The sequence below is a fragment of the Atractosteus spatula genome, chromosome 1 (genome assembly GCF_055471065.1).
Source record: "Atractosteus spatula isolate fAtrSpa1 chromosome 1, fAtrSpa1.hap1, whole genome shotgun sequence".
NCBI classification, from domain to species: domain Eukaryota; kingdom Metazoa; phylum Chordata; class Actinopteri; order Semionotiformes; family Lepisosteidae; genus Atractosteus; species Atractosteus spatula.
Window position 1 is genome coordinate 46,558,315 of NC_142706.1, and position 11,816 is coordinate 46,570,130.

At 40.7% G+C, this 11,816-nt stretch overlaps 1 protein-coding gene across 1 annotated transcript; it reads left to right on the forward strand.

Annotated features, from left to right (window-relative positions):
- The first annotated feature begins 426 nt into the window (after positions 1-426).
- On the forward strand, positions 427-11,132 carry smu1a (SMU1 DNA replication regulator and spliceosomal factor a). The gene is made up of 12 exons (XM_088935414.1): positions 427-552; positions 1,809-2,019; positions 2,869-3,021; positions 3,311-3,421; positions 3,975-4,103; positions 5,497-5,616; positions 6,026-6,142; positions 7,134-7,261; positions 7,678-7,804; positions 8,680-8,847; positions 9,966-10,118; positions 10,591-11,132. The coding sequence occupies exons 1-12, from the start codon at positions 527-529 to the stop codon at positions 10,687-10,689; spliced, it is 1,542 nt and encodes a 513-aa protein (XP_088791540.1). The 5' UTR covers positions 427-526; the 3' UTR covers positions 10,690-11,132.
- Positions 11,133-11,816: the final 684 nt, after the last annotated feature.

An 11,816-nucleotide genomic window follows, 5' to 3' on the forward strand; every position in this document is an offset into this window, starting at 1 on the left:
TGGAACGAGATTTTTATTTTAAACCTCTCGTATCGGCGTTGCAGACAATTTAAGTCAAAGCAGGAGTAAGTTAAAGGAAACTTATGCTGGTCAATTTTAAAGCGTGATTAGTATCCACATAGCCCAGGTATATGATTTACCGCTCTAATCATACCAAATGCACAAGGACGAAATGTTGCTTATTTTTATATAAACATTTGCATCACGTTACCTTTACAGATGATTAAGAAACAACTACCCATATTTATAAATACGATGGTGAATTAATAATCTCATAAAATAGAACAAGACTTTTCAATGTTCTATTAAACTTGCAACACAAGTAAAAAGGCACATTTTTACGCTTTTTCTAGAAAAAACCAAACGGTCTACACAAATAACACTATTGGGCTAGAGGCGATCATGTGACGGTTGTATGCGTGTCCTGTAGTAGTCACATGACAGGGGTGGGTGTACGGTAGTTAATGCCTGTGGAGGATTGTGCAGGAGTTTCTGCTGTATTGTTTTGTGTTTTTGGGTCTGAATCATGTCCCTGGAGGTGGAATCGGCGGAGTAAGTTACTTAAAATCTGACCTTTTTATTTGGGGAAATCAAGGCATTGTGATTTTAAGTTTAAAAAATGTGTTTACACGGTAATCGTTACAGTGTTGGCAGTAAGGTTTTTAGGCCTAGCCAGACCGGTGGTTCAGAGGATACTGCATTGCTGGCAGTTTGTTTTAAATATCTTTGATTGAAAAGTGTATAGTCACACTTAAGATTCGTTCCTGTTGCCTAATTTGTAGTGTTAATCCAAAGGAGAAATGCAAAAGCGCGCATTAACGTACTAGTCCATCTATGGCTGTAACTTTACAGTCACAAAACGTGTGCTTATTGTAGGTGGCTTTCCTTTGCTTGTTGAACTCCGACCTCCATGATAGCAGCTAAAATGATGTCTAATTGACGTTTAACTGCAAAAACAGCTTGTTAAAAACAAAAACACTCTTAACGGTATGATATTTTAATTATTCGATGTGTAGTTCTTTCAGCACATCGTATAAGTATGTACTCAGGAATGACAGCGAAATCCTGTGCAAGTATTTATACATGTTTGTAACTTGAGAATTGTAACTGCTAGGAATTCTAAGAGTAATTTTAATTTCTGTATTTGTAAAAACTCCTTATGTGTTGTCTGAATAGCCTGCGTATCTTGAGCGAAAAATAATTAAGAAGCGAGGCAAAAAACAAAACCTTAACCATTGCCATAAAACATCTCACAAAGCATGGGTTCCAACTTAAACGAAATGTTGCAATATGTCTGGTATTCCTAATTTTTTCGTCATTAATACTCTTTAAGTAGTACCTCTCCTTTATGATAATGGAGTCCTATGAAAGTGGTTTGCATCTCGAGTCTTCCATTTAAATTAGATTTTAGCATTTACATTCCAGATTTGTAACCTCATTCCCCCTTTCTGCCTTATTAAAACAATAGCAATATGGATCCAGACAATGTATCAATTTATAGAGTTAAGATACCAAAAGGGTTAAGACTTGAAAGAGCCAAGTGTACTTTCACCTGTGCAGTTGGACTTAACTTACTGCTAGAGCCTTTCCTAGTGGTTTGCAAAGGACAGTAATTAATTAAAATTGTTAGTGTTTGAGTTTGAAGGGTAATTTGTGGCTTGGTTCATTCATATAATTTTGCCTTAGTATTGCCAATTTCGGGCAAAAAGAAAAGACAATTGTGAAGTTGTCGTTACAATATAATTTTTTTATTAGTGTTAATTGTTCTATTAGTGTTTTCATTAACTGGGCGTTGAATGGCTTTTCAGCGTGATCCGCCTGATAATGCAGTATCTGAAGGAGAACAATCTTCACCGGACCCTGGCCACACTGCAAGAGGAGACCACGGTGTCACTCAACACAGTGGACAGCATTGAGAGCTTTGTGGCTGACATAAACAGTGGTCACTGGGACACTGTTTTACAGGCCATTCAGTCTCTTAAGCTCCCAGACAAGACACTTATTGATCTCTATGAGCAGGTACGTTTTTGCAGGTTGATGTATTTCTTAATTTCTTTTGTTTACATGTTTTCTTATGTCGTTTTATTTTTCAGTCAAGTTTGCCATTAACTATTAACTATAAAGACATCCAAAAAGAGCAAGATGGGAAAAACCTGCGTGAGGAAAAACGAAACAAAGAGACACCTTCTTAACTTCATTTAACCCGTCACTCTAGAAATGCTGTTAGGAACTACTTCTTCTCACAAAGAGTAGTTCTTCAGCTGTCTGATTCCCAACTACTCTGGCCCTAAACACTCGACACATTTAAAAAGGGCAGTCCCAACTCCTGAAATAAGAGGAGGTCTGTAACGCTGACAGTACAAACACAGTATTCACATTCACACCTGAACCTGATCAAAGAAGACAAAACAAGTAAAAAATTCTACTTATATTCATACAAGGCATGTGTGCAATATTGGAGGTATTTTTTTACGGGGAATTGTTCTGTGTGAAAATTGTGTGAATTTTGCAGTGTTTGATGCTAATTAAGTCCCTTCTCCCTTATCTTGGTCTCTGTGTGGGAGGGAGCCAGGAGCCCACCTCATTACCCTGCCGTGTCATGAGGGGCTGCGGTGCCTCTCTGTCCTGTGCTTGGTATTGAGCACAGGTTGCTTGTATGCCTGGAAGAACGGAGTCCTTTCTTTCCTTATCCTGAGTATATGAATAGCAGGGTGTTATGAGTTTTTCATGACACACAGTTTGCACTCACATCTGTGAAACCTTTTAAGACTTTCTAAAGCCAATACAGTCCAATAACACCGGCAGGTAGTGTGTTGCAAGTTAACCTCTAGATGAGCCTCTTCCAACCCTGGGTCTTGCCGCTAACAGGTGGTGTTGGAGCTCATCGAGCTGCGAGAGCTGGGAGCGGCCAGATCCCTGCTGAGGCAAACGGACCCCATGATCATGCTGAAGCAGACCCAGCCGGAGCGGTACATTCACCTGGAGAACCTGCTGGCGAGGTCCTACTTCGACCCGCGCGAGGTGAGGAGCTGGGGTCGCTCTCGGGAAGTGGAAGTCAATCCTGAATTTGACCCTGCGTTCGCCGGTAACAGCAAGTGCTGAAATATGCGCAGGCCGCCGTGGGCACAGCCCTTTCAGAGAGAACCCAGTTCGCCAGCTGACTTTGGACGGGGCAAAGTGAGAATTCTTGGCCTGAACGTCTCCAGGCAAGGTTCATGTTTGGAGCCAGGGTGAACAGATCTTGCGAGATTCAAGCCGTTTGTGTGTTGGTGTGTCTTGAGGAACGCTCACTCTGCCTCCGTCCGCTCAGGCCTACCCCGACGGCAGCAGCAAGGAGAAGCGGCGAGTGGCCATTGCCCAGGCGCTGGCCGGTGAGGTCAGCGTGGTCCCTCCCTCTCGTCTCATGGCTTTGCTGGCACAGGTGAGTATGGTCTCTGATGCAGCGACTCCTCTGAGCTCATTAGGATCTGTAAACCCTTACACAGATTAGCCCACTGTGATGTTGTGTCAGGGAGGTGGGGGGATATGTTCATAACGGCAGCCGCTCTGTGCCTGTTGATTTTTTTTCCAGTAGTATTAGCTTGGCCTCTTCAACAGAAGAGAAGTAGAACCTTCTGTTCCAAGGCAAAGGAGAAGCACACCTGTCTTAGTTTAGCAGGCTAGCTTGGTTGTAAAGTGCTAAATCCTATCTAACTGATGGAAATAGTTTATTCACTGGTTTTAAAAATAATTAGTAGGCCTAAATGCGTAGGGGTTCCGTGCTGTATTTCAGGTCTTTGAATGATTTATGGCACGTTAGCACCTTTATATGTTGTGAGATTTTGTCGATATTTAATATTTTCTTCAGTCTTAAATTGGCAGGATTTTAAATCCTAGTGGTGCAAAGCTTTCCTAAAACCATTCTTAAAAAGCTCCAGGAAAACGTGAGCATGACTGATCCTTGTAACTTTGTTGGGAAACCCTTTCACTCACAGTCTCTGAAGTGGCAGCAACACCAGGGCTTGCTGCCCCCGGGCATGACCATCGACTTGTTCAGAGGCAAAGCCGCAGTGAAGGACGTGGAGGAAGAGAAGTTTCCCACGCAGCTCAGCAGGCACATCAAGGTATGCTCGAGAGCTCCGCTGCGTTTCGTCTTGTCGCGGTCATTGGGGGTGGCTCATTTCTGGCCAAATTATAGGTACTCCCCAACTTCAGTAAGGGTAAAATTCTCCTGTAGCCTTTAAAAAACTGAAATTCACGCAAGATGGAATGCACTCTTCTACGGTACACATGCACAACAATTATTATTACAGCCCTGCAATACAAAATTACACTTTATTATTGCACTATTCTGTGCAGTAGCTTAATAATGAAACTGTTCTATTGCACGGTGATTGTATGGTGCTTTTTTTGTAGCACCAGCACTTTGTATATCACTAGAACACTTTTCAGCCAGTACTGAAAGGGTAGCATTGCAAACACACAGCAGACGGTCTTCCACACAACACACATGTAATTGCCGATACTCACATAAGGCAGTGCTGAACAAGACTGAGGCTGTACCTTTAGAATAATGGGAATTGTTTTAAGGGTTCACATAGTTGTCCTTTGTCTCTGAGCCAGTAAATATGGCCAAAGATTCAAACGGTATAAAAACAGGTAAGAATTGATCATTCAGGCTAAACTAATTCTTTATAAGTTCTGTTAGCTCTCTTAGAACATAAATATTAAATAGTGACCAGAACCATTGTCATTGAGGTCATTAAGACAGCTTCAAGTCGGCAATAGGACATCAAACATACGGAGGGAACTAAGGGGAAAGAGCAAAGGTCAGAGTGAGGAAGAGTCACAGAGTAAGATTGAAGGAGAGAGAGGACCTTTGTTCCACAGACTGTAACTGGAGCCCTGAAACAGTATTGGACTTGGGTGTAGTCCTGATTAGGATCCTTGTTAATTGGGACACAGGTTCCCTTCTTGTCTTCATGGTTTTTATCAGTTATAGGGAGAATTCTGTGTTTCACAGCATTGGAAATGTCTGTACATAGCTGCAACCTCTGTGTGCGGTGTATTTTGTGGTGCATATCTGCATTATTATGTTTGCCACCTTTTTGTTAGTCTTTTATCAAACTGTGCTGAAGAAAAACAAATCAGGTGCTGTCACACTCATTTTTTTCCTTACCCTTATTCATAACAGCATCCATTATGACATTGTTTTGTACCGTTGCAATGCAATTGTAATATACTGTGGTACATGCTAATTTTAGCATGTTTTTCAGGAATTGTAATCATTATTATAAGTGTATACATTATGCAGGCGGTGTTGTATATACATATACTTTGATGTAACGTTTAGTTTCTTCCATCTGTTTTCACTGTCTTTTTGTAATCTTTCTTGGCTGACTGCCAGTCCAATCTCCATAACTAGTCACAAAAGCATTTTAGTCAGAGTCCTGGAAATTAGAATGAACCAATTAACCACAAACCAGGAAATGCTTGTTTTTGTTTTATCTATAACAGTTTGGACAGAAGTCCCATGTTGAATGTGCACGGTTCTCTCCAGACGGGCAGTATCTGGTCACTGGTTCAGTGGATGGATTCATTGAGGTGTGGAATTTCACTACTGGCAAAATCCGAAAGGTAAGTTGATGTTAGCCAAGCTGCATAAAATGTTTTTAGATCTTATGTTAATCTCGCTGAAATTCAATGCAAAGTTACGTGGCTTCTTGAGATTTTGAAATCAGTCCTGGTAAAACGTAAATGTAGGCTAAACCCAAAACTATGACTTTTAAGTCCTCAGTAGTATCCTGTACTTTCATAAGCAGTGAAACACTTTCAGGAATGCACACAGAGGTGTCATATAGTGAATTGTTGCTGTTCTGAAATCAAACGAGAGTAGCTGTGTCAGTGTGCAGTACTGAAGCCTTGTTCCTAATCTCTGCTCTAGCACATAAGGTCTGTTGCTGACGAGAGGAGACCTGTGGCCCATCTTGCTCATTTGGTAGTTTAGTAGCATGGTATCAATGGACATTTCTCATCTTTTCCTTAGGATCTGAAGTACCAGGCCCAGGACAACTTCATGATGATGGACGACGCTGTGTTGTGTATGTGTTTCAGCCGGGACACTGAGATGTTGGCCACAGGCTCCCAGGATGGAAGGATAAAGGTGAAGCTGAGAATTTTCTTTTCCCCAGTCGTACGAACTCTAAGCTGCATGTAGTGTATTGTGAGTTTAGAGGTTTGGAGCCTCATGTATAACGACAATTTCAACCAAACTTGTAATCCTTCTGAATATGTTCTGGGCCTGTGACAGTATGTTGTCAGTTTTTAACACAGACCAACATACAAAAGAATTTGGGAATTGTGTATCAAACCTATACAAGTAACCTCTGTATTTAGTGCTACATAAGGTTTTGAAATCGTCCCATCAATGGGTGTTTATTCTGCGTCCAATGTGAGGATTAGTGGTTAGTGCTCTGGACTTCAGCCTAGAGGTTTGTGGGTTCAGTCCTGAGTGGGACACTGTTTTCGAATTCTTGAGTGAAGTACCTAGCTCAGATTTTTCCACTTAATGACTTGCTGTATAAATGAATCCTCTCCGTGGGTCACCATTTATTGTTTGTTTTTTCGCTTAAATTGATTGACCTAGTTAATATAAAAGAATACATTCAAAAAGGTAATCTGATTTGGCAAGTTCTTTACCAAATACTAGTGGGTCAAACAGAAGGTAGTAATTTTCTTGAGTCTACGTACTTTTATGCCTTTATAACAGCTCATAAGCGTGTTATAGCTGCAGTGACCAGTGAAATGTGTGAATAAATGTGGCTCTATATAGACTTAAAATAATTAGAGGTGCCAATGGCTTCACATCATAATTTATTGTGTATTTTATATTTTATTATAATTTAAACCTAATACCACAGTAATGTTTCCAATGCAGGAAAAGTGCAGTCAATTAAAGGTAGCTGCAAGTGCAAGAACTGGCGAAGATGATATGAGATAAAGCTATTCTAAAGATTCTGATCAGAATGTTTTTTGCAAGCTTTGTCATCTTGATCTTGACTCTGTAATCAGCATTTTCAGAGATGGACGTGCAGAATTGTTCACCTGTTTCAGTAAGGATGATTCCTCCAACTCCATTTCCTCCTGAATCTCAGGTGTGGAAGATCCAGAGCGGCCAGTGTCTGAGGAGGTTTGAGAGGGCTCACAGCAAAGGAGTCACTTGTCTGAGCTTCTGTAAAGACAGCAGCCAGCTCCTCAGTGCCTCTTTTGATCAGACCATCAGGTATAACCATAGCTGCTTCTACCCCTCTGCCAATACATGTTTTACATATTCTATCCTCCTGAACATAACATTTCCATTTTTCTTCTCATAAGGTCATGTTGACTGTAGGAGCCTAGTAGTGAATGTTTTATGAACTTGCACACACGTGCCTGATCCCCTATAGATTCCACTTGTCCTTTGGTTCACTGAAAATTCTTACGAAATCTGATGAGAAATGACTGTATCTGCTTCTTAAAAATTAGTATTAACAAAAATGTGCATCTGAACTTATCCCAAACTAAACCTTTTGTTTGTAGACCTCAGAGCTCAAAAAAGCATTTTTTTTAGTCTCGCGTTGAGCTTGAGATGCTGCTTTTGTGATGAAGAAGGACAACGCTTTTTTTAAAAAAAAATGGCATGCAATGTGTGTTTTTCAGAGTCCACGGGCTGAAGTCTGGCAAGACCCTGAAGGAGTTCCGGGGTCATTCGTCGTTCGTGAACGAAGCCACTTTCACACAGGATGGACATTACATAATCAGCGCTTCTTCTGATGGCACAGTTAAGGTAGAGTCACCAGTAGTTTGTCATTTCCCTGGGGCAAAGTAAGGGCTGTGTGCTGGGGGGGGATCTTTAGACCAGGTGTGGTCTAGAGTTTGAAGAGCTAGACCCTTCATTACCCTTTATTACCCTTCAGTGAAATGCTGAAATTATACATCTCCTTTGTTCTTTAGTTGGTATATAATTACATGCATTAAGTTGAGGTTGATTTGAATTTTTAAAGGTGGTTTGCAAAGCTTGTGTCATGATGGGCTAAGCTCCAAGAGCTTTTCTGTCATCGAACAGTGACTCCCATCTCAGACATCTGAGATCTCTCAGACTCTGCAAATCGGTCAGGAGAAGCATCTCTACTTTCTTCCTGCCTGCCTCTCCTGTTTGATTTAAGCTCAAACAGCAGAAAATGTGGAAACTTAGGTGAATGTTTTTGCAGGGCCACAACTTTCTCCTGCTCATACAATACTGATGTGAGGGCGAATCGCTTTTCTTCATGGTTCAATTCCAAGTTTTAACTGCTCACGTGGTTGAAAATGATTGAAACACATCTATCCTGTTTTTATTTGTTGTACATTAAAACAAGTTGTTGTAACTAATGCCTTTCTTGTATAAGACCTCCAAAATGCTCATTAGAACAATAAAATGATTGTTTTAAAAATAGCGTTTAAGGTGTTCAGGCTGTAGAGAATGTCCAGTTACTTTTGCTTCCAGACTTAAATCTATTGATATATTTTGGCAGGAATTCTTACCCTGAGTTTCCCTATACGCAAGAGCAGGCAGAACTTTGGGATAGGTGACAGAGGATGTCATTACAGAAACTGAGTGAAATGCAGTTCTTTTTTGCTGAGCATTGTCAGCCTATTTCTAACATTAATTCTCATCCTCAGGTCTGGAACATGAAGACCACAGAGTGTGTCAATACTTTCAAGTCACTGGGCACTACAGCTGGCACTGACATCACGGTTAACAACGTCATCTTGCTGCCAAAGAACCCTGAACACTTTGTGGTGTGCAACAGGTCCAACACAGTGGTCATCATGAACATGCAGGGCCAGGTGAGACAGCACAATATCCAGGAGAAACTTCAAAATTCCTTTCTTAAAATGATTATATTTAATTTCGTAGTTGCTGGTCTTGTTTTACAAATTGATGAATATGGACCTTTTTGATTTATGAATATCCTTTCCACAGCACCTTTTTATCACAGGCGTACTGTATGTCTCATGGGCAGACATGGAACAGGGGTATTCCAATATTGGGCTGGGACAGCAGGAGTAGAGGGAAATGAGTAACCTTCAGATACTGACAGAATTGGGTAATTAGTGTCTTATGTGATAAACTCCCTACATATTACAGGTGGTCCCTGTTAAATGTTGCGATGGATAGCGAAACGATGTATGAAGGGAAATTGTTCCCCATAAGAACAACGTGGAGGGTTGGGGACTGTAAGAGTGCAAGTTTTGCTAATGTGACTTAAAGCTACAGGCCTTTCTTTAATTAATTATGATGGGTGTGTGTTCCACTTGTAACCACATACAGCGCAGAGGGCCCTGTTGTAAGTCCAGGTTACATTCCTAAATAATGCAACCTAAGGCGAAATGGATTTGGAGAATTAATATCCCTAAGGAGTAATTAGTCTTGAGGTATGTTCCCAACTAACTTCAGACGTGGGTATATACAATTAATGTACTTGTAACCCTTAAAAAAACAGAAATAGATAGCATCACCAGCTCCCTTAGAATAGTCGTCTCATTGAAAACACCCATTTTGCTGCTTCATTGCAGATTTGTCCGTCCATTCATAATGTTAGTGATCAAACCTTGATTCTTGGGTTAGATCAGCGACTTACTGCGTGGGGGTAAGAACTCGAACTTATTGTTAGGGTGTACTGATTCATAATGTAACCCAAGTGTTAACGGCTTTCTCTACAAGAAAAATGTTTTTTAAAGTTAGATTTTGCTCTTTGCAATTTTTTTGTTTTTCATTTCCTGACCAAAATAATGCACACACTACCAACCGTGCCTGCTTTTGGTACCTTGAAAAACTATACAAGAGCGGGAATTTAAGCTCGTCGATTCATAAACAACTTTAATGCGAAACGATGTAAAGCATGGTCACTTGTAGCGTCTCGGCAAGGAATTTTCCAGTGACGTGGGCTGTTCCTTCCTCCCAGATTGTAAGGAGCTTCAGCTCTGGTAAGAGGGAAGGTGGTGACTTTGTGTGCTGCACGCTGTCGCCTCGTGGAGAGTGGATCTACTGTGTGGGAGAGGACTTCGTGCTGTACTGCTTCAGCACTGTCACTGGGAAGCTGGAGAGAACCCTGACGGTAAGCGCCCTCCCTCTGCCGCCTGCGTCGCGCGGAAGACGCTGTCCGTGTTGTGACATCAGCTGCACTGCAGTATACTTGGAAGCCAGAAGATAAAAGAAACCTTATCAGCACAGCATTGAGCAGTCACTCCAGCTACAGTTCTGCTTAGCTCTAATAAGCACAGTTTAACTTCATATGATTGGTGTTGAGCTCAGCGCTTAATGTTTTAAATGTTCTATACGTGATACTGAAATGTGACTATTGGAAAGTACCACCGCAGTTCCAATCTGAGTTCATTTAATTACTGCTCAGAAACCAACTTCAGCCTTTCTGGTGGTGCCGAAAGAATTCGTCATTATCATTTGTTTGACAAACTGTGAACATTGTAGTGGAGTAAAAATGGTAAGGCTTGTGAAAACGAAAGAAACAGTCTTTTAGATGCTGTAGTGCTCAAGGCAGTGGTCATCATTCAGTCTGTGTGTGTTGGCAGGTCCACGAGAAGGATGTCATTGGAATTGCGCACCACCCTCATCAGAACCTTATTGGCACATACAGTGAAGATGGGCTGCTGAAACTCTGGAAGCCTTAGCTGGGCTCTTTCTCGGACTAGTGGCGGGTGGGGGCTCTGCTTTATATTTTCATCTTTTTCTGTTTTTGTAGGATAAGATCTGGTTAGATGTTCTTCTGTTCCCACATAGGATATGCATGACTATTTTATAACAGATATCAAAGGATGCATACAATCTCTTTGATTTTCAGTTTTTTTACAAACCACCCATGTGTCCATTTCTCGCAAACTGATGGGGTAATGTTCCTTTTTTTGTTGTAATATATGAGCCGAACTGCATGACTTTTTACAAGATAAAAATGACAGGATGTCTCAGTGGTTTCTTAGACTCCGTAACTCATTTTTCTGCCCATTCCAGAAATTCAGTTTTAGTGATACTTGCTTTAGTGTTGTAATGTGTGAAGCCTTTAAAGTTAACTTAAAATTACCAACATTGTCATGCAATTAAAATCTGACCAGACCTATTTTAATGTTTTCAGAATGTGATTATTTTTTGTCCTGCTCACAAACTACATTGCTGATAGATGTGTTCATTACTACAGATATACTTTAGTATACATTTCAGAAACATGATATAGAACATTCAAGGTTTTAAGAGCTGTTTAAGAGGCAGAATTCATTTTCTGATTGCCAAATGCTCAAGCCCTTAAAGCATCAGAAGTGTGGATAATTACTTCAGTCAACCAAGGTTTTTTTTTTCTAATGAGGACTGTGAGAAAGTTTAGTTGTGTAAGGCCTTATCTATTGTGACTTAAAACATGGAATTACGCTGGTACAGTCTTAGGTACTTTCAGATAATATGTACATTAGATAACCATGTTTGGTGAATGTTCAATTTCTGGTACTTGACAAAATTACCTGAGTCTGAAATCTTTGTGTCTGAACAAGTGGTTTTTAGGCCTAGAGTATTCTGCTGTCATCTGGTTTTATTTTAGATGTGCCTTAAATCACCAGTGCTAATTGGTGCTTAGAAATTGATTAAAAACCACTCCATTTAAGATTGTAAAAATATACATTTTCAAATCAGGTCCTGTCCCTATTTCAAGGGAAGGATACTATTTCTCTATTCCTCTTATTACCAATATGGCCTCTCCTTAGCTCACTGCTTGGTTTCCTGTTGGATGTGGAACTGTCCAGTTACTGTAACA

What these genes read in the sequence shown, in the direction of transcription:
- smu1a (XM_088935414.1), top strand. Translation starts at nt 527, where the DNA reads ATGTCCCTGGAGGTGGAATCGGCGGA. An exon ending in CTACTGGCAAAATCCGAAAG is followed by an intron (nt 5,617 to 6,025) that starts GTAAGTTGATGT and finishes TCTTTTCCTTAG; the next exon opens with GATCTGAAGTACCAGGCCCA. An exon ending in CTTCTGATGGCACAGTTAAG is followed by an intron (nt 7,805 to 8,679) that starts GTAGAGTCACCA and finishes TCTCATCCTCAG; the next exon opens with GTCTGGAACATGAAGACCAC.